The sequence below is a fragment of the Petromyzon marinus genome, chromosome 1 (genome assembly GCF_048934315.1).
Source record: "Petromyzon marinus isolate PM22_M1 ecotype Great Lakes invasive population chromosome 1, UKy_Petmar_22M1.pri1.0, whole genome shotgun sequence".
Lineage (NCBI taxonomy): Eukaryota > Metazoa > Chordata > Hyperoartia > Petromyzontiformes > Petromyzontidae > Petromyzon > Petromyzon marinus.
The window spans coordinates 18859719-18881627 of NC_133667.1; the positions used below are offsets into that span (position 1 = coordinate 18859719).

The following is a 21909-nucleotide window of genomic DNA, read 5'->3' on the forward strand; positions in this document are numbered from 1 at the left end:
GTGAAGTATAATCAAACAAACTCCCATGTCCACTAATGCTTGGAGAGACCTTAATCCAGCAGCATATTGACAAAGGCTTTAATCACCTTTATAATGTGTAATAAACGTGGTATAAAATCACAAAACCACATGGCATAAAACTTAACAACACTGTATAAGCAATGAAGAAATCCAAGTAAAAAATAATATTTATATTTTACTTAATATAACGACATACTTGTTACTCTGAAATAAGACATAAGCACAACGCTTCCAGTTAGCAAACTTTTTTCTAAAGTCCCATTTTGTTTTTTTGAAGAAAAAAAAACACCCGCACTATTACAAAGCCCTCTTAGACCTTAAGCAGCCCGTTTTAGTTATTTACAATAGTGTGAATGGCTGCCATTAAAATCACACTGTCCCATGCACACAATGTAAAGGCCACAAGTAATGCAGCCAACACAGGGGCCCATGAACGTAGCATTATCTTTTCACCAACGCTTTTGCAAACCGTTTTCCCAAAGCATTTGCCTGTAAATGTGTGCTTTAGTCAGACAGTACATTATTTCAGCAAGAGAATAGATGTTGAACTGTATTTCACAAACTGACTGCATGGCCTTGACCCTTGTCTTTCACATTTAGTTCTGTTCTTCTCCCAATGATCTGTAACAGTAACCCAAGTCTCCCCGATGACACCACTATAATTCAATTCTGCTCAGTGTTCATGTCACTGTCTCAATTACCCTCTTGTCTGCATCACATTTTCTGCAATTTGTGTTCCTTATTCCTACACAGAATATTTATTTTACAGAATATTGTTTTATATTTCTTCCTGAGTGTGGTTAAGTCTTGGGTCATATCGACACCACCCACTGTGTGTACAACCCTCTTCCATACCCTTCAATTACTGGTAAAGCTTGCACATGCACGGAGGGAGTGGCAACAGGCATTTAAAAATGCTCATTGGCACACCCAAGATGACGAGCCATTTCATATGTAAGCTTCCACGATCAATATTACAATTCATACTTGGTTTATTTTGGGTGAGATTGTGGAGGTAATCTATTCACTGGCGATTACACCCAGTACCATCAGGTGTTAGCAAGAGCTCAGATCTCATGTTCATCTGAGCTTTTACTCACACTTGATGATAATGATGATGCTGGTTGTAATAGTCGGCGAACAATGCGTAATATGTTCCAAATTTTGCTTGCTTTTTAAGATACATGAGAATAGGTTTTCCCTTTTCTGGCAACAAAACAGTTGTGTTAAGATGTTAAAACACCAAACTGAAACCTTTTACAAGGAATCATGTCTGCATTAACCACAATACTTGTGGTCAGAATGCAAACAAAAACACTCTGATAATATATACATTGCCTTTGAAACTGATTGGTCCACACCAGAGACAGCTTTCTTTTGAGCCTAGTCTCAAAACGGTGTTAGACCAGAGGACGCCAAAAGGCGTACAGCCCAAAGACAATGCACTATCAGAGTAATGAGAGTGCGGGGTGAGCATCTACATCATGGGACCTCCTTTGCCAGGACCAAAATATGAGAATAGGTTTTCCACTTTTTTCTGGCAACAAAACATACGATACATATTTGCTAAAAAACATAATCAATTGGCACGTTTGCCCTCCTGACAAATTGATTTGTTTGGCGTGTAAGGTGTTTGAGGGTGATAGTTCGAATTGCCTTCATACTTACACTCATAAAAACAATTATGAATCACAACTAGCCATGGCCACTTTAGCAGCAGCGACGCTTACAGAACCAGGTAATTTCTAGTCACATGTTTATTAGAATCACTGGATTTTGGTGGAACTGTACAAAGAATAACTTAGCTGTCAATTACCATTTGTTTTATGCAGTAAAGGCCCCTACTGGTTATATGAGAATTGCACCCAATACTGCTAATTAATGGTTACATTTCATGTGGCAAGGTGATAAGTCTGATGACAGCATATTTAATATTGAATACATGCTTTTTATATTTAAAATAACATTTCCTGGGTCTTCCTTTTAAAAGGGATGATAAATGTTTCAGCACGCACAAGAACTTGCATTCGTTCACACTCACGCGCTTAACTTACTTGGTGTTATTCAGTCCAAAGTCAGTTCCTGGGCTAAGAATTACCAATAAAAGTATATTAGTGAACCTTCCAAAACTAGTTTAGTACCAATAAAACCTATGTGCGACTTTGACCCTGCCTTAAAATCTGTCAAGGCAGTCAAAACGTAAAAGGTTGAGGTGATTTGTGCCGAGGCTTGTTGACAAAATGTTGTATAGCAGTTGTTTTTTATTTAGATGTTCTATATGAGGATGTTTATAAAATAGACGACAGTATGTTTTATTAATATAAAAACCACGCATATACATCTAAAAAGCGAGAATCATTGTTGCTGCTTTGATTTTGTATACAGTGCAATTAATAATCAAAACGGGTTTTTTTGCTGCTTATGAAAATAATATCAAGGCCAGTCTGATAAAAAAAAACATCGACCCTTAATTTTGTCGTAGAAAAAAATGTATTTACTTATTTAACATGCACACCGATTGGAATGCTATTGACAAGAATTGATGTATCCTACAATGCTTACATTCTGATGAAATTAGATTACTATCATTTCTTGAAACTATTATTAGATATGTGAGACCAGGTTAGTCATATTAAGCAATCTTTAACCAAAATTACGAATACTCTCTTATTTGGAAGAACTTACTCCATTTCGAATTTCAGCCCAAACATGCTGCCACAGTAATTGAGACACACCTATAAGGACCACCCACTGCATGATTTAAAGGTATTTTGCCCAGTGTGTAAATATTAACACTTGCTAAATGCAACACTGTGGATACAATAACCAATAATGAAGCAATGCAAGACCACACATTACTTGGGAGTTAGTAGTTGCAATGACGCTGCTTAACAATGCAGCTGCGTCTGGTACACGGATTTGCAAAGGGAGTTGTTCCAAACATGTTGCGTATCCTATACTTCTACCAGACGTATAAATGATACGCATAGCCCTGCCAGCATATGCACATTAACTCGATATTTACAATTTTATAAATACACTTAAAAATACCCTTAAGCCAAATGAATCACTTGCCATCACCACGAATCAGAGGGGGAAAGGATGAAGATATTTTATAATGGACCCAATTTGGTGTATTTGTCAAATAAAAGTGATAAACAGATTAAAGAGGGCACAAGCAGAGTACGTGGTTGACCGTGGCATCCAAGCTCACGGGATCACTAAATTCAATACAACAGATAAGAATGTAGCTTTGGAATGTTTAGTGTACAAATGCATAGTGAATTCAACACAACAGATAAATATACCTATGGACTTGTTAGCACACACAAGCCAAGTTGCACTACAAAGTAAGCATGTACAAGCATTCCACCACACTATTACGTTAAATATATCACATATCCCCCGAGAGGTTTCACAAAGGTACCTTGCACCAAAGGTTTTAGAAACGACGGCATTAAGGTATGGTTAGTTTTTACTTCTCTCTTACACTCGTACACTATGCACTCAGAACATTACAAGATATCTTCCTGGCTACTATTGCTCAGACATCATAAGAGACGTTGAACAGAATCTAACAAGGTTTGCCTTGAGCGAGTTGAGCTACACCACTCTCTCAGTGTCTTCTGAATCAACTTTTTCGTCAAACATAAACTGCAAGAGTTGACAGGAAGGAAAGGTGCAAAGGGAAATGTAAGTTATGTAATATATAGATTTACATGAACGACAGCATGTAGAATAAATGTTTCACATCATACAACAAAAAGTTGTACATGGAAAATAGAACATGCCCTGGTAATGCAAAAATTACAAGATGCCATCTTATAATCTTGTCATTTTACATTACAATGGTAAACTAGAGAAATATCACTCCTAAAAAATGTTAACCGACTGAAACTAAAACCTCACTTAAGTAACAATGAAGGAATTGCTCATAATACTTTTAAACAGGAATTGTTATTGTTTTTTTTATTATTATGTGACCGTATGTTTCAGGTAATGGGATTCATCAGAGCAGATGTGAGCAAGCAGGACATTATGGCCAACGCAGTTGTAGAAACACTGGGAAATTGAAATTTGGCGACCATTGAAATAAAAAATTAGTATTAACAAATATTGGATGGCAAAATACCATTCTATAGTAGAACTATATTTGTAAAAATATTTAAGATATTTACAATTTTAAAAAAGCTAAATTGGAGCAAGAGATGTTTGCCGAGTGGTTTGAACATTTTTAGAATGACCAATTATAAGTGAATTTCTAGGGATTTTAATAAAATATGCACAATTTTACACCCTGTAAGCCAGAACTATTTAAACAGATTTTCTCAATCTATTGTCTTTTTTCTGAAGCTGCACACCAAACATTCACACTTGACTTTTTGATAATCAATAGTTTTTCAGCTTGTATTTCTACCAAAAGACGTTTGTTCAACTGTGCTGAGTGATTTGATGCAAAATGAGTCTCAAAAGAGAGCAGGTCTCTATTTTCAAGCTGAGCAATGTTCACTCAACAGGGGTGACTAAGACATGGACTGCTAAATCACAACATTCTCTTCACAAGGGTGGGAATCTTTATTATCTACACAAGCTAGCTTTAAAAAAAAATCAATACGCATACATGCCACCATATACTATTAGCTATGTAGAAAATAAACTGTCCATTGTTTCCTTGCGTCTACCAAAACATTCACATATAAAGAAACAAAATGTACTGGTTTCCCTGGTGAAAGAGTTTTGTTGAAAAAACAAACACTATGTCTAATGCTACAAGGCTGAAATCACATTTATTTTGCTTTCCGATTCCTTCATATTCTCACTAAACTTAAGCATGAATTCACCAACCTCCCATGGGATACATAGATTCAAATTCCTCAAGAAGCCCCCATTAACTTACGTGAATGTAGGAATGATAGTGTTTTTTTCTAACATAAACATCTGAAGTAAAATTTAATCAACTGCAACCTGGAATTCTACCAAGAACACTGTCAACATGTAGGGTGAAGCTTTAATCAGTCTTTCTTACAACAATCTTGTTCTCTCAGATGGTATTTAGTTACACCAACACAATAAACCAGAATGCCTTTTATATTTGAAAAAATCTCAATGCGAGAATCATATCCTACACACATTTTCATGATTACAGCAAAACATTGGCTAGTTGGATTTATAGGGGGATCACCGGTCCAGCTAGCTGAAAAGTCTGGCTAGTCGCAAATATAACAAAATAAATCTTATAATGTAAACAACCCTGTAAACTCTAGTTAGTTAATTGCATTAAAATGAATGTTTAAGAAAATAAAATGTTCCTAGACTATTCTATATTTGAGTATGGCAATATGTGCAGGTGCTGAATGCCAATGTCAAGGTCTTTAGCGAGGCCATTATTCATCATTTTCTTGTGGCTGTGTTACCAGCGAGGTGTACCCTAAAGTACGGTTGCTGAGCATCGCGTCCATTAGGCGTACAGTAGAATGGCATCGGATGATCTTGGCCAACTTCAGCAGCAGGCCATGTATGTATGTATGTTGAACCTCTTTCAACACCGTAAGTAGCCAACCATGCTAATCAGAGGCGATGATGCCAAACAATGTCATAAGCAACAGAGGGGTCAATCATTGCTGTGCCAGTTTTCTGAAGATGCTGGAAACCGGTTTCAATGAGGGTGGTGAAGCCAATGATATGTTTCGCAGGAGCGACGACCAGTTTGGAATCCGATGTGTTGGTAAGGCAGGTGGTCAATAATGGGGGAAAGTCTGGCAAGCATGGCACGTTCCATCAGCTTGGAGGTGGAGGACAAGAGGAATATCAGCCTGTAGCTGGAGGGCGAGTCATGTGGCTTTCCGGGTGTCAGAATGACGATGACTCTGGCTGGCTTCCATTCTATTGGAATTTTGCCTGTCCTATTTATGACGGCGAAGAGGTTCTGCAAGCCATTGTTGTCCATAGAGTCTCGAAAGGCTATGGCTATGAAAGACGATGAAATATGCACACAATAAAAAAACACCACTGTGCTGTACTGTATTTACGGTGTGTTCTGCACCTTTATTCACCAATGACGCTATTCAAGGCCCTCCGAGAAGTAAAAAAAAACATGCGAAGATAATAACGGATGAAAATAAAACAGGGATTGAGTACCCCAACATTACTGCCAATTTGTATAGGTGGCCGCCGACACACACACCAAACGAGAATGTATGAACACCATGCTATGGCGGAGCCCAGCATCCCCTCCCCCACTCAATTACCAATGAGGCCTGTCTATGGTTAGCAAGTGAAATTTACGTCAACGCTTCATACGGAGGGACAATGACTCCCGCATCTTACAAGCAATCTAAAAGGTGCAATTTTTTTTTACCAACATTGACAATACCAGCTGGCAATTAATGGTCTTTTTTCTAAGTTCATTTTATACACACACACACAAAAACGACGATGAAAACAGCCCCCAACACAAAACCTTTAGCAGGGAACGGCGGGTGGGAACGGAATGTGTTAGCGACCGCCGATGAAAATCGGGATCAATGTAAGTTACAGAGGTTGCCGACACGCTCCACACAAGAACATACGAGCCTTTTAGAGCCCCACTGCTGGTGGTATTTTTTTTCATTTTCCATAACACTTCGACTGAGGCACTGCTGTTGAGATGACTGCCCTCACAGGCCATCGTGTCCGGCCTATAGGGGTGTGTGAACGTTTTTGGGGCGAACTCCACAATGCTGGCTTACAAACCTCAGCCAGGGAGACACCAGCCCTACTGGCCCACGAGGTTGCCATGGCCCGAGTTGAATGGTGATTACATCTCTGAGCGTGACCCAGCCCCTTAACTATGCAAGCCACCTGGATGCATTCCCTCACTCAGTAGACCTCCTGTCACAGTTGCTGGCTAAAGTGGCCCTTCAGGACAGAGTCATCTTGTTGGGTGACTTCAATGCCCGAGTTGGTCATGATTCTAGCACCTGGTCTGGAGTTATTTAAAGACATGGGCCAGATCAGCTCAATAAAAACGGTAGGAGGCTGCTAGATTTTTGTGCAGCCCATGGGCTTGTAATTACCAACATGCTGTTCTGGCATCGGCGCATCCACACGTCATGGATGCATGCCGGGTCCAAGCAAGAACATCTGCTGGACTACATAGTGACGGAACAGCGGATGCGGGCCTATGTCCTTGACACCAGGACCTACCGTGGAGCGGATCTGCCCACTGACCATCGACTTGTCATCTGTAAGATACGCCTGCCATTCTTTCACACCGGTGGTGGGTGTACACCCAGGACCCAATTCAAACCCATAGTGGCATGGTCTCAGCGAGCTGATGAAAGTTGCGAGAATTTCATCATCGCTTTCGGCTGGGGATGGCATCGTCCCCCACTCCTCCTGATGTCGAGGGGAAATGGGCGAGGTTTAGGACTGTGGCTCATGCAGCTGCAATGGCTGCTTCGGGTACACGGTCCAGATCTCCTCAGAGACCCTGGCTGACAGAGGAGGTGTTCAGGCTGGCTGAGAAAAAGCGAGAGGCCCACTCTCGTCGTCTACAGCATCCCACGTCAGAGAATGAGGTGGCTTACCGCAGCCTTCGCTTGGAAGTTCGGAGAGCTGTGAGGCGCTGCAAGGATGGTTGGTGGTCGCGGGTTGCTGAGGAGATGGAGTCTGTCTCAATGGCCCGCGGTCACAAATCGCTCTTTAACTCCATCAAAAAAGTAACCTGTAGCGCCACACCTATTACAATCATTAGGGGAAAGAATGGTGATCCAATCTCCAACCCCCAGGCACAAGTTTGCAGATTTGCTGAGCACTTGTGAGGTCCTAGGGGAGGGGAAATCCCTCAGCCTGGAAAACGTGGGACAAAGTGGGGATGAAACTGCTGAGGCTGCAGTACCTCAAATATTGGAATAAGTCACCTCCTGTGAGTGGCTGGCTGAGGTGCCATCTGTTGAAGAAGTACTGAAAGCAATCAGGAGCCTGAGACCAGGAAAGGCATCGGGCAGAAATGATCTCCCAAACGAAATGCTGAGGGAGGGTGGCGTTTGTGCACAGACTGCCCTACATGACATCATAACAACAGTCTGGACCACTGGAAGGGTTCCACAGGATTGGAAGGATGCCCTGGTGGTCCCCCTCTTTAAGAAGGGGGACCGCACAGACTGTAACAACTACAGGGGCATCTCACTCCTCAGTGTGCCGGGAAAGCCTTGGCAAGGATTATTCAACATCGCATTGCCAGGCACGCTGAGGAGAGATTAGCGGAGCTCCAATGTGGTTTCAGGAAAGGGCAGTCCTGCACAGATGCCATATTTTCTGTCCGTCTGCTACAGCAGAGGTGTAGGGAATTCCAACAATACCTACATCTCTGCTTTATTGAACTGGCCAAGGTCTATGATACCATCAGTAGGCCTGGGCTCCGGGTTGTTCTTCATGCTTTCGGAGTCCCTGACCCGCTGCTCACGATCATTAAGGACATTCATCATGGTAAGCGGGCCCGGGTAAAACTACGTGTCCGGGAGTCGGAGACATTCCCTGTACACCTTGGGGTGCGACAGGGGTGTCCTCTGGTTCCCACATTATTTCGACCACGTAGTTTGTGAAGCCTTTGATGGCTGTACCGGAGGAATTTCCATCTGGTACAGATACAATGGGAGGCTGATCGATGCCCGGGTGCGGTCAAGGGATGGCTCCCTATTGCTCAACCATGTTATGTATGCCGATGATCTGGTAATTGCCACTCAGAGGAGGAGTTGGAGGCGGTGCTGCTGAACCTGGAGCATGCAACTAAGAGGTGGGGCCTTGCCCCACCAAAACTAAGCATCTGCCTGGGCATTTTGTACCATCAGACACTCCACCCCCACAGCTCCCAATTGGTGATGGGGCAGTTGTGGAGAGACCCATACCTGGGCAGTGTGCTCATGACCGGCTTCGGTTTGACAGCAGAGGTCTCACTCCGAATCAGTCGAGCGGCATTATCTTTTCATCGGTTGCGTAACGCTGTGTGGAAGCTACCTGGTCTGTCGCTCCGCACAAAGCTTCAGGTCTTGATCTAAAGCTTTCGTGACTGCAGGGATTCATATTCAGGCTGGCCTGCGTACGATCCATCCTGGGTTTAACCAGGCTGGATTGTGTGAGCTCACAAATCCTGGAAAAATCTGGACAAAGTACCATTGGTGAGCTCCTCCGGCAGGCAAGGCTGCGTTGGTTGGGTCATGTAGCCCGCATGCCCAGTCACCGCATGCCTAAACAGCGTTTGTTTGGCCAGATATAGGGGGCTAAACGGGCGCGGCACAGGCTAGAGAAGAGATGGAGTGATGTGGTACAGGAGGATGTGGAGCTGAGTGGACTTGCCGATGACTGGTACCAGCGGTGTCAAGATTGGCCTCTGTCGAGAAGGCTCGTGAAGGACGCTACTGGGCAGTTGGAGGCAGTCGCCCTCCAACAACAACGGAGGGCGGATGAGCGACGCTCACAACAACGAGCGTAGCGCCGGGTGGCTAAAGCACAGCAGGTTGGCACAGTAGGGGGCACAGGTGGTGCATCAGCCAGTCATCTCAGTCATCTTAGTCAGTCGACCCGTGGCACCTGGGTCTGCCCCGTGACCTCCTGCCAGCGGGCGTTCGACACTTCACGTGGCCTCAACGTGCACATAGCCTGACACAAGCGTCGCGGTGACGTCACCGCCACTTAGTGATGAATGGCGGTTGTTGTTGTTTGTCCTGAGTGGGGAGCGGTAGTGTAGCGGTTAGCGGACTGCGCAACGAACCCGGCGACCTGAGTTCTATACCCACTCACGTCCAACACCAGTGACAATTATCTGAATCGGTCCTGGGTCTCCCCTAGGTCGACTCAGCCTCAAATGAGTACCTGATGTGATGTGTAAACATCACCACTGGGGAGCCAAAGGTGGCCAGATGTGGTGCTGGCCACCCACCCCCTCGTGTGCCATGCCGGCCTTCATAGGTGCTCGCTAACAGCACTTCCCAACAGTCTGTTAAGGCTATGCAGGGGATCTTTGTCTTTGTCTGCGAGATGCTTGGAGGGAGGGCTGGGCAGCAGTCAGCACTTCGTGCTACGCACCCAGCAACCCGAGTTCAATTCCTTCCCATGGCCAACACCAGTGATGATTATCTGAACCGGTCATGGGCCTCCCCTAGTTCGACTGAGCCATAAATGAGTACCTGAGGCAATGTTGACACTAAGGGAGACAGGCGGCCGGGCGTGGTGATAGCCACTCACCCTCTCGTGTGCCGCACCGGCTTTCATAGGTGCCCGCTGAGAGCACTTTCCCCAACAGTCTGTTAAGGCTATGGGGGGGGGGGGGGTGGTCTTTGTCTGTAAGATGCTTGCACGGCAAAGGTGCCACTTACTGCCTCGCATCCCTCACCCACCCCGCACCACGGCATCAGCCACACAACACCATGTACAGTATACCCGCGATAGGTCAAAACTAACGCCCATAATAGCTAAATTGGTATTCAAAGAGGTTGCCCGCTATAGGTCGAAACCGCAAACGATAAACCCGCGATATTCAAGGGTGTTCCATACAGCAAAAAATGAACTCCACCTGTTGCATCTCTATGGGATAGTGTTTCCCCCTTGCATGTGTGGGTTCTCAAGTTCTCTGGTGTCCTCCCACATGTAAATTCATTAATTGGCTGGTAACTTAATATATAGAGAATCGCAGAGCTTGGACAATTGTTGGCACCGGTTCATCGCGTGGCTGCCTTCCTGCTTGTCTGCAGTTCTTCATGCCTCCAAGTCGTTCTCTCTCTACAAAGAGCAAGTGGCTACTGTGCTACGTTCTAAGTTTAAATTATCCTAGATTTAGCACCTCCACCCCAGCGTCTGCACCTGGTCTTCAAAATCTCCAAGCCCGTCACATTCAGTGCCAGATATCCCTGACACAAGCCCCCTCCTTGGCTAAGGTTGATCTCTGTAGGAGCTGCCAAGGCTGCCCTGTCATCATGGCCAGGAAATCTGAGAACCATGACTTCCTGGGCCAATTTGGCACAACCATGATCATCTACAGCCCTTCCCTCTATATTATCTCCAACACCTTCGGAATTAAAGGGAATGAAGGAAATACATGACCCAGAAGTCTATCCAAACAGCAGGACCAAGTGTCCATGGCCATTGCCTCTCGCCAAAACCTGCATGTGAACCTATCCAGTTTGGAGTATTCCTTAGACACAATCCAATGTATCTTTGGTTGCCGAAATCTAGCCACCATCTCCTCGAAAACAACTCTTGATAGTCTGTTGTTTTGTTTATGCCAGCTAAATACCTCACGAGCTGGTGGACCTGGTTCTCCTCCACCCAGTACAAACGATTCTTGCATTAGCACGTCGAATGTGGGGGACCGTTGTTTGTTCACCATTCACACCGCTATTACATCGTGGCACCTGGTGAATACATCACTTCCTGCCACGACCCCCTTAAGCTGTAGCAGGGCTAAAGCATATGAAAGTTGATGCTCTGGCTTGACCATTGGCCTTGAAGAGCTCGTCTCTCACAGCAGGCTCCCCAACATAACAAGTTTGCGTCTGCTCCCAACACCACCTATTCCCTGAACAATCCCACTTGGTTCCCCCTGACTAGTTATGGAAAGTTGTGCCACCACTTTGTCTTCCACTGCCAATGTCAGGCAACTCCCAAATAAAGGCAGCGCCGGGTCCACCTTAATAATACATTTTTATTTATTCCTCTTCTTTCCTAGGGCTGATGTAGACGCAGAGCAACAAATACAATTTCACATTCCGGTGGTCAAGCCAGACAACCGCGTCAGGAGCAGCGGAGTGTGTCGCTGTGATGTCTCCTTCATGTCTCCTCCTCCAGATTCATATATTTTTGTACGAGTTTTCTGGGTTCCCAGCATAGCATGGTATTCATACGTTCTGCTTTGGAGGGTGTCGATGGCTGCCGTATGAACAAGTAGGAAAGACAAAATAGAGCGAAGGATAAAAAATAGGAACAAAGACAAAAAAAATGGAAGAGAGTCAAGGACACGAAAGCAAGGACAAAAATTGTGAAAATGACCACCACAGAGTAGCACAAAGCAAGAGACAGGGCTACAGAGTGAGGCAGGTCTACAGAGAGCTACCATGCTGCTACGAAGAGGGCAGCACCCACTCGGTGTGTGCGTGAACTAAGCCAAGCATTCTAGTTGGCAGTGGATGCTGTGCATAATTATTTTTGGTTTTAAATACAACTATTTTTAATACACAAAGCTGAGTAGTTAAAAAGAGTTAAAGGCACTGTCCGTGTAAATATTAATTTCCTTACCAAAGATGTCTCATGCTGATACAGAAGTTCCATAGACTGTCATTCTTTTCCACGCATGGTTGGGTAAAATTGTATTTGTATTTTTTTAAGGACTGGTAGTCCTTTTGACAGACCACTGCTGAATGAGGGCCCTCCACACGCTGTGCAGGTATGTGGGTGTAATTTTACCGGTACTTTACTGTGTTGGTCAGTGTGGGGTGGTGAAGGTTGAAAGCCACAGACATGCAAGTACCGTCTAGACTCTAGAAACACAGAACAGCAAAACATTTTACTGCACTGCCCCCTGCTGCCCATAACATAGCCCCACAAGCACTGTGACAACCTACAGTATTTATTGTAAGGTGGTCACCTATCGGGAAGCACTATCCAGGTTAATCTACAGCGAGGGAAAAAAAGTATTTAATCCCCTGCTGATTTTGTACGTTTGCCCACTGACAAAGAAATGATCAGTCTATAATTTTAATGGTAGGTTTATTTGAACAGTGAGAGACAGAATGACAACAAAAAAATCCAGAAAAACGCATGTCAAAAATGTTATAAATTGATTTGCATTTGAATGAGGGAAATAAGTATTTGACCCCTCTGCAAAACATGACTTAGTACTTGGTGGCAAAACCCTTGTTGGCAATCACAGAGGTCAGACGTTTCTTGTAGTTGGCCACCAGGTTTGCACACATCTCAGGAGGGATTTTGTCCCACTCCTCTTTGCAGATCTTCTCCAAGTCATTAAGGTTTCGAGGCTGACGTTTGGCAACTCGAACCTTCAGCTCCCTCCACAGATTTTCTATGGGATTAAGGTCTGGAGACCGGCTAAGCCACTCCAGGACCTTAATGTGCTTCTTCTTGAGCCACTCCTTTGTTGCCTTGGCCGTGTGTTGTGTCATTGTCATGCTGGAATACCCATCCACGACCCATTTTCAATGCCCTGGCTGAGGGAAGGAGGTTCTCACCCAAGATTTGACGGTACATGGCCCCGTCCATCGTCCCTTTGATGCGGTGAAGTTGTCCTGTCCCCTTAGCAGAAAAACACCCCCAAAGCATAATGTTTCCACCTCCATGTTTGAAGGTGGGGATGGTGTTCTTGGGGTCATAGGCAGCATTCCTCCTCCTCCAAACACGGCGAGTTGATGCCAAAGAGCTCCATTTTGGTCTCATCTGACCACAACACTTTCACCCAGTTGTCCTCTGAATCATTCAGATGTTCATTGGCAAACTTCAGACGGGCATGTATATGTGCTTTCTTGAGCAGGGGGACCTTGCGGGCGCTGCAGGATTTCAGTCCTTCACGGCGTAGTGTGTTACCAATTGTTTTCTTGGTGACTATGGTCCCAGCTGCCTTGAGATCATTGACAAGATCCTCCCGTGTAGTTCTGTGCTGATTCCTCACCGTTCTCATGATCATTGCAACTCCACGAGGTGAGATCTTGCATGGAGCTCCAGGCCGAGGGAGATTGACAGTTATTTTGCGTTTCATCCATTTGCGAATAATCGCACCAACTGTTGTCACCTTCTCACCAAGCTGCTTGCCAATGGTCGTGTAGCCCATTCCAGCCTTGTGTAGGTCTACAATCTTGTCCCTGAGATCCTTGAAGAGCTCTTTGGTCTTGGCCATGGTGGAGAGTTTGGAATCTGATTGATTGATTGCTTCTGTGGACAGGTGTCTTTCATACAGGTAACAAGCTGAGATTAGGAGTACTCCCTTTAAGAGTGTGCTCCTAATCTCAGCTCGTTACCTGTATAAAAAACACCTGGGAGCTAGAAATCTTTCTGATTGAGAGGGGGTCAAATACTTATCTCCCTCATTAAAATGCAAATCAACTCATAACATTTTTGACATGCGTTTTTTAGAATTTTGTTGTTATTTTGTCTCTCACTGTTCAAATGTACCATTAAAATTATAGACTGATCATTTCTTTGTCAGTGGGCAAACCTACAAAATCAGCAGGGGATCAAATACTTTTTTCCCTCACTCTATTCTTAGTTTATGGGATCTGAAGAGATCGAACACATTCCGGGTGATTTAGTCATAGGTGCTCACTGGAGTGTATCTGTCCATATTCAGACACAATGTTTAACACGTAGGCTTTCGCGACCAGTATTATTCATAATAAAGGCTTTTGGGTTAGATCGCGTAAGTATAAATGTGTCGCAACCCTCCACCACCCGACACGGCCAATCAGTAATGTGCAAGCAGGAAAATAATAGCCTCGTGGAATTTACTGGAGTGTTATACGACACTCGACTGCTCTTAGTTTATTGTTTAAATATGCTGTCAATAAAATACAACTTGGCTTATGAATGTCAGCAGATGATATATAGGATTATAATAGCTGCAAGCGAGAACCCATACATCTTCAATCACAACAATATTTTTTGTTTATTTTAACATGTCTCTACTAGCACAATGGATACTTAAATAAACTGTAAATTTCTTCGTGGAAAATGTGATGACCAGCTTTTATATAAGACTCCAAAAATATTCAAAAGATAATGCATGCATTATATCTGATGTCCTACAGAATCTTACATAAATGTCAACGAAATATAAATGTCAACGAAATTAATGTCTTGGAACTGAAGAGGCCATACTGAACAGCATAAGCGTGAATCACACTCAGCCACCAGTAACCTGATACATTCTGTAACACGAAAGGAATCGATGTAACCTATTCCTTTCAACACTGCAACTAAATTTCCAAGGTTTGAGAATAAATCACAGGATAGTACAATGTAAGCATATCACAATAAACCCTCTGATCTATCCACATGGATGTTTTAGTTTTTACCTCTAACATAGAAAATATTTTTTGATTTAAAGCTTTCGTGACTGCAGTAATTCATATTCTTAGCTCTTTCGGTAAAGTCACGTTGAAGGGAAACAATAAAATAAGAAAATATATTATATATAAAACAAACGGTCGTCATCAGGTGATGACGACCGTTTGTGTTATGGTCGAAACGTCGTGAGAATTTTTATTGTTTTATATATATTTTATTATTTTATTGTTTCCCTTCAACGTGACTTTACCGAAAGAGCTAAGAATATAGAAAATATTGCAAGAGGTACTGTCATTCTTATTCTTAGAATGGAGAATTCTTCTGAAAATTGTGAGTCCGTTTGACTTTCTGGGATAAAAAAATAAGAGATATTATCAACAATCTATCTCAGAAAAAAAACAGTAGACGGACTGCTTTGTCAGTGGTAGACAAATTCAAACAAAAACTTACCATGTACCTCAATATTGCCATCTTACAACAGAAAAATTAACACTATAATAGGCTAATGTGACAAGCCATGGTGCTTCACAGCAGACAGAGGTGGCATATTAAAAGATAGGTAGACCTCCCTCAGGGCCACCTTGTCATGATTCGAATGACTATACTGCAGAACCTCACCTTGGAATAAATTCCAGCTGAACTTTCATTAAAATGTTATGATATAGGCTCCTTAATGTTCAGTTAACCAAATGTATATTGAACCACATACCGTGCACAACTGGGAATGGCAGCCTGGTAAGTACATTCAATATTTTAATTTGCGAGTGTGTCCCGACAAAGTTTAGACAAATTTGGGATAAAAGTAATGGTGTTCAGTTACACTTTGAAATAATATTCATAATTTTTAACGTCTGTTTGAAACTATGAAGCAAATCCACGAATCAAATAAATCTCTTCAAAACCATGAAGCAAATTAAAAAGAACCCATGAAATCTGGCCTAATAGTAAACATTTTGGTATTCAGCCATAGCCTACACAAAATAATTGTGTCCAAGGTAGGCAACTACTTTGGCTTGTTAACAAAATTAAGTGGCAGCATGACAGTATAAGACATGTTGGTATATTTTTATTTCTCGTTATTATCAATTGTGTTTCATTTAATAACGCACAACAGTATAACAAAGAGTGAACATTTACATTAGTTATCCTCCCCTTTGCTTCATTTAATTAAATATCGGACTGGAGATGTTAATGGATTTCTAAAACCAGTGCATTTATACGAGGGCCCTCGTCATGTTATTTTGCACTTGGCAAGGAATTACGTTCTGTATTGAGGGAGGTGCTCACCTTATTCTTCTCACGGATGCTGGACATGCGATTCTTCAGAAAACTGAAGGTCCGACCAATTCCCCCCTTCTCTTCGGACTTCTTAGAGCCTTTCCTTCCAGTTTCCGCTTCATCCCTGTTGAGAGGCCTGGTTTGAAGCCGCTATACTCTTCTGTTACATGCGATTAAATTAATGGAAGCTATACAATTGTAAAGTAACATTATGGTTTAAAATCTAAAATTCAACTTAACTTCTGCCTGAAAATATAATTTTAAAAATCACATAAGAGGTAAATTATGAATACGTTTATGCACATTTGTATTAATTTTACAGAATCCTCACGTTAAACAATGTATATGCAAATGAATATACTTGTATTATCAATCTGATTTAAAATAAAACCAAGTTGGGTTCAAATGGGTGAGACGCTCCCATATAAGAGTTGATTTAATATATTGGAGCAATACTGAGTGTTTTTTAAAGGCGATAACATTTTCTTACTATATTAAAATATACACATTTCTATAAAAGATGAAGAGAAATGGATAAGACTAGTGATGCAATGGCAGTCGAAGGAGAATAAAAACACCACAAAGACTGAGTAAAGAGATCAAATCATGTGCAAGACTGAATTCAGTAACACAGGACAGTAAGGTGTGCTGATGGTGTGGGAAACCTTTCATCTCACAGTGATAAGACCATGCATATTGATAACGTTTAGATCAAATTAACTTGCATTGTTCTACAATAGAGTTTATTCCTTACCAAGAAGGATATTTTTTAAAAATCCAGGTCTATGATCATAATCATGGTTTGTAAAAGGTCTTAAAACTATTTTAGCCATCACGGAAATTTAAATATATGTGTGACCACAACCAATGTTCATATGCAGACTATACTATACAAAAATTAGACCAAGTAATTATTTTCATATCTATGTCTTTAACAATAGAATATTAATACAATTTGATAGTCAGCGATACTGCAGCAGGATTAGTCACTCTGCACTTGCTACCACATACGGTTCAAAACACACAGCAGACATCTTAGCGAGACTCCATCCCAACATCCTGTGCTTGAAGCTGGGACACTGTTAAAAAACGGACTCTAAAAAATATACAACAGGGGTTGCCTCTATATTCAATACACGGTGCATGTAGAATATTGCAGTATCAGTAAATAACCTATTTACCTGTCCTCGGAGAGTGAGATATTGGAACCGTACACGGCTTGCATTCCGTCTTCCTTGGAACCAAGCCAGCTAGTCGCATGAGCACTATACAAAATGCCACACACTGATCAGTTAAAATACAGTTCTACCTTTTGGTGGAGTAGCAGACTACAACTAAAGCCTTGCATGAATACAACGACCATAATTATAACTTATAAAATAAAAATCTGTCAATGTCATAAAATGATGGCAAACTACAACAATTAATTTGCGATCAATAATTTGAGTTACTCTGGCTGCAGTGAGAAAGTTATAAAAGAACGTATCTAAATAAGCCACAAATGTATTCTCCAGAGACAGGATGAGCCGGGGTTAAGAGGGAAATCCCTGCAGGAGGTCCCCCACTTAGCTGCTTCTAACCGCACCCTTCCTCCTTAGAGCACAAGGGCAGTACTCTCAATACTGCTGAATGCACTAATTACTTGAAATTCAATATTTAAGTGAAAATAAATGTTTTACATGTGTGTAGGCTAAAGTTTGGTTGTTAGTGAGAAATGTTTTAGAAGTATGAAATGAATGTCAAAGTTTGTGTTAGTATCATTACTACTGGTAATAGAATAAGTGCATGTCACAGTGCAAGGATTACTCTTAAAGTGTGTTAGAAAAAAACAGCGACACTATTATAGAATAGTGAGCAACAAGAGCTCCAATATTCAAGCGCGACTCTCCTGCACTCATGCGTAGCACTTGGAAGCCCATTTATATTCCACGTGATTTAACAACACAACAAAATGCCTGTTATCCACGCTGAAGTGTGCATTATGGTCACAAATAAGTAAACATATCCTGTAATCCACAAAAAAACACCTAATCTGCAATTGCAGATACATAACATGATTAACAGGATAAATGCATTCTGTATTTCCTTCTACTCATTAAAACAGCAGGAAGATAATAATTTGCTTTAGCCATTGCTGATTAAATTGTCGATTGTAATTGAGTTCCCACAGCGCATTTCCAAAGCATTTATAAGCAATGCAAGACATTGAGTTTTGAAATGCTTACAATAAAATGCAGTGTATCATTAGCTCTGACCCAGACTTGACAGAAATACAATTGCAGCTATGACAATCCACAAATTACACACATTTCTCTATGTATGCATACTCTGGGGGGGGGTTCCTTCACATATAAACACCCAAAACGCTTTGATAATGAAGCTTTAGTCTGAGCTCTTACCAGGCTATAAATTGTTAAAACAGTTAACTCATCTTATCTGTGGAAAAAATTCCGATAACAGGACTGGGCACATCCAGGGCGATTTGCATTAAACAGTGCATATAATCACACTGGGTATGCACACAAGGAAATGGATCTTTCAGTAAAAAAAAACATAATTCACATCGTTTATTTATGGATGACAAGTTTAATTTATTAACCAAATCTTTCAATGCATTTGAGGTCTTCCTGTTATCCACAAATTTACAGATGGGTGAACATCTGTGAATGTGTTAATCTTGAAGAGATGACCTGTGGATAACAGGAGTCATGGATAAGGTTCACTGGAATGGCTTTAATTTCCTCCCATTTAACATTCAATGGGGAGCATGTACTTTATCAACAAAGACAGACTTCCTTGTACAGGAAGCTAAGCAAGCTTTTGGCCTGGATATTGCTTGAACGAGTGACCACGGTGCATACAACAGGTGTAGCAGAGGAAAGCACACAATGTCCATTACCCATCTTCACTAACCTGCAATAACCAGCATGGTACACTATGGTCAAGTTACACCCATGATCTGCATTACATGTGGAGGCCCTCATCCAACAGCAGATTGATACATGGGGTGTACATTTAAAGGAATTAAGTTGGGCTCATGATTGTCCTCTTCAAATGAAAGTGTTTGTGCACGACTTAGAATTTCGAATGCATTTTATGATTTATTTTCATTTCATCATGGCAAGGTGGTATTTAATTACTCTGTCACGATACACCTGCAGTAACTAATTTGACTACATACAATTCAATACAGAATTGTAAAAGCAGTAAGACTAGAATCAGCATTTTATAAACACAGATGTGACAGGACTAATACATCCCTCACCGCCATGTCCTGGAGTTATCAATGCCAGTTCAGCAACATACGAGGTGCATATACCACATCCTTGCCGTTCGCCTCATTGACTGCCTGCTGAACCAACTGTGCCGGGACGGAAAATGCTACCATTCCCAATTGTAAATCATGTTTACGATGATGAAGCATGCATATATAAAAATATATATACACACTGCTTTTAACACCTGTTAACTGGCACCAAAAAGATCTATCAAGATGCATAAACACGACAATGATACTAAACAATTTCATTCAAATAGACTTTCATTACTAACTGTTTGTATGTTCACAAGCGTGAAATTAAGCAGAACAAACACGTTTTTAGACCAGCATGAAGAAGAGGCCCTGCCGACAGTTTGAAGGGTAAGTGAACAGAGTAAACGCCCATGAGGCCCCATTTTCAAGTGAGAAGTACGTTCTTGTAAAGCAAGCGTGCCCCCGGCTGTGGCTCGGTTTACCTGTTCTCCGTGACACCATTTGGCTGCAGTGATATCCGCATCCCTGAACAAACACAAAATGCAAAAGAAAAGCAGCATGAGTGACAGCCGGAGATCTCCCTGGCAGTTGCAGGGAACGCCTGCTTTGTGTTGGCCCCAGAACCATGGAAACGGTCAGGAATAACATGGAAACAATGGGTTTATTTTTAAAACGTGTTTTCCACAGATAGGTGATGCTATGTACTGTAATACCCTTTGGAGGATTTATAACTGTATGCTATTTGTGTAAATTGTACTGAGTGTGCTTTGAAAATAAATATACATTTCAGATGTATTTTTGGAGTAAAATAATAAACGATAATAATTTACTCAGGATATTTTTTTCAGGAAGGCCTTCATTGGATTGTTTGGCCAATTCCATTAATGAGTGTTTGGCATGTGGGAGGAAACCACAGTAGCTCGAGGAAGCCCACGCATAGAGGGAGTAACAATCAGAACAATCTGTAAGCTAATCTCACAGCTCAATATCAGAACACCTGGCAAGCCCTGGCAGTCACCGATTCAATTCCTAACCCAGCTCATTCCTGCTTTGCCTCCAAGATGGAAAGACATCAAAGTACATTTGGGGTAATAAGCTTGCAGGTAACATATGTAAGCTGGAAAAGGTGCAGCCCTAGAATTGTTTACTTACGGTACTGGTGTTGGACTGGACACTCCCTCCAATGGGATTTGCTGTTCTGCTTTCTTACCAATAGAGGGCAGTACCAGCCAGTGGACTAATCACAATCTGTTTCCATCCGTACGTGGAAAGAGTGTTGCCGCCTAACGCGCATATGTTTTCTAGAGATGCTTTGGTTTCCTCCCGCTTGTATGAACACTCATGAATTGGCTGAAAATATCTCAATTAAAAAAACAAATGTAGGACACTCTTAAAAGAAAAGTCTACGTCGCAATGGCTTTCCTGGATAAGTAAAACAAGTAAATTATCTGTCATGCCGGGAGATTGAACCGGTGACCTCTGGATTGCAAGTCCAGTATGCAAGCCACTACACCACGGCAGCATAGGACACATTATACTTGTATTCACTTATAGCACTATATAAAATAGGTGAGTATTTTAACATTTGCAGATTTTATTTTAGCTTTAATTAAATGGTCATATCACTCGGCGAATATTGTTTTAATTTGAACGACTAACATCCAATAGTAAGCAATGACAATTAATCTTGAGGAGGGAAGTTCTCATTTTAGGACAAGTCTCCACAACAGCATGCATTAATGTACAGCTTTGGCTTGTGCAATTTCACATACGTACGGCAAACCTATTTCTACCCAAAATTTACAATATGCGGTTTGATTTTACTCATATGCGGCTATGCGGTTGGACAACATTGTACGTGTACTGTATGCACTACTCGGCAGGCAGCTGCTGCCTTGTGATGTTTCACTTTGTTTGCCTTTTCTTGGAATACATCCACGCATAAAGTGACAAACATCTAACTAGTCTGTTGGCAGACCACAACCGTCTCACTGCACACACACCTGTGTACTTTCATATCACATGGCAAATACAGTATTTGTTCATTTAACTTTTCATGCTGATGCTCACCTTATATTTGCGCATGTGTGTTTAGTGTCTTTACTCCTAAGAGCACAACTGTTCCATTGAATTAGTGATGACACAAACTATTCAAAATTCAATATATTACATTTTGTGACATGGATGTCGTGCCATTTTGGTCACATGCTGATCACAGCTATATTGTAAGAATGTATAATTTACAATTCATGAAATGAATGCAAATGTAATATTTTGGCTAAGGGAAATAAGATTGTGCATGCAATTGA

At 41.9% G+C, this 21909-nt stretch overlaps 1 protein-coding gene across 1 annotated transcript in view; it reads right to left on the bottom strand.

Annotated features, from left to right (window-relative positions):
• The window catches only part of LOC116948518 (uncharacterized), a 205551-nt gene that overhangs the window by 28215 nt on the left and 155427 nt on the right, over window positions 1-21909 (bottom strand). The window contains exons 12-14 of the mRNA XM_076072861.1: window positions 20083-20125; window positions 17529-17612; window positions 16357-16471 (exon numbers count right to left, since the gene is read on the bottom strand). Coding sequence (XP_075928976.1) covers window positions 16357-16471; window positions 17529-17612; window positions 20083-20125 — 242 coding nt within the window. The remainder of the gene's footprint in view (window positions 1-16356; window positions 16472-17528; window positions 17613-20082; window positions 20126-21909) is intronic.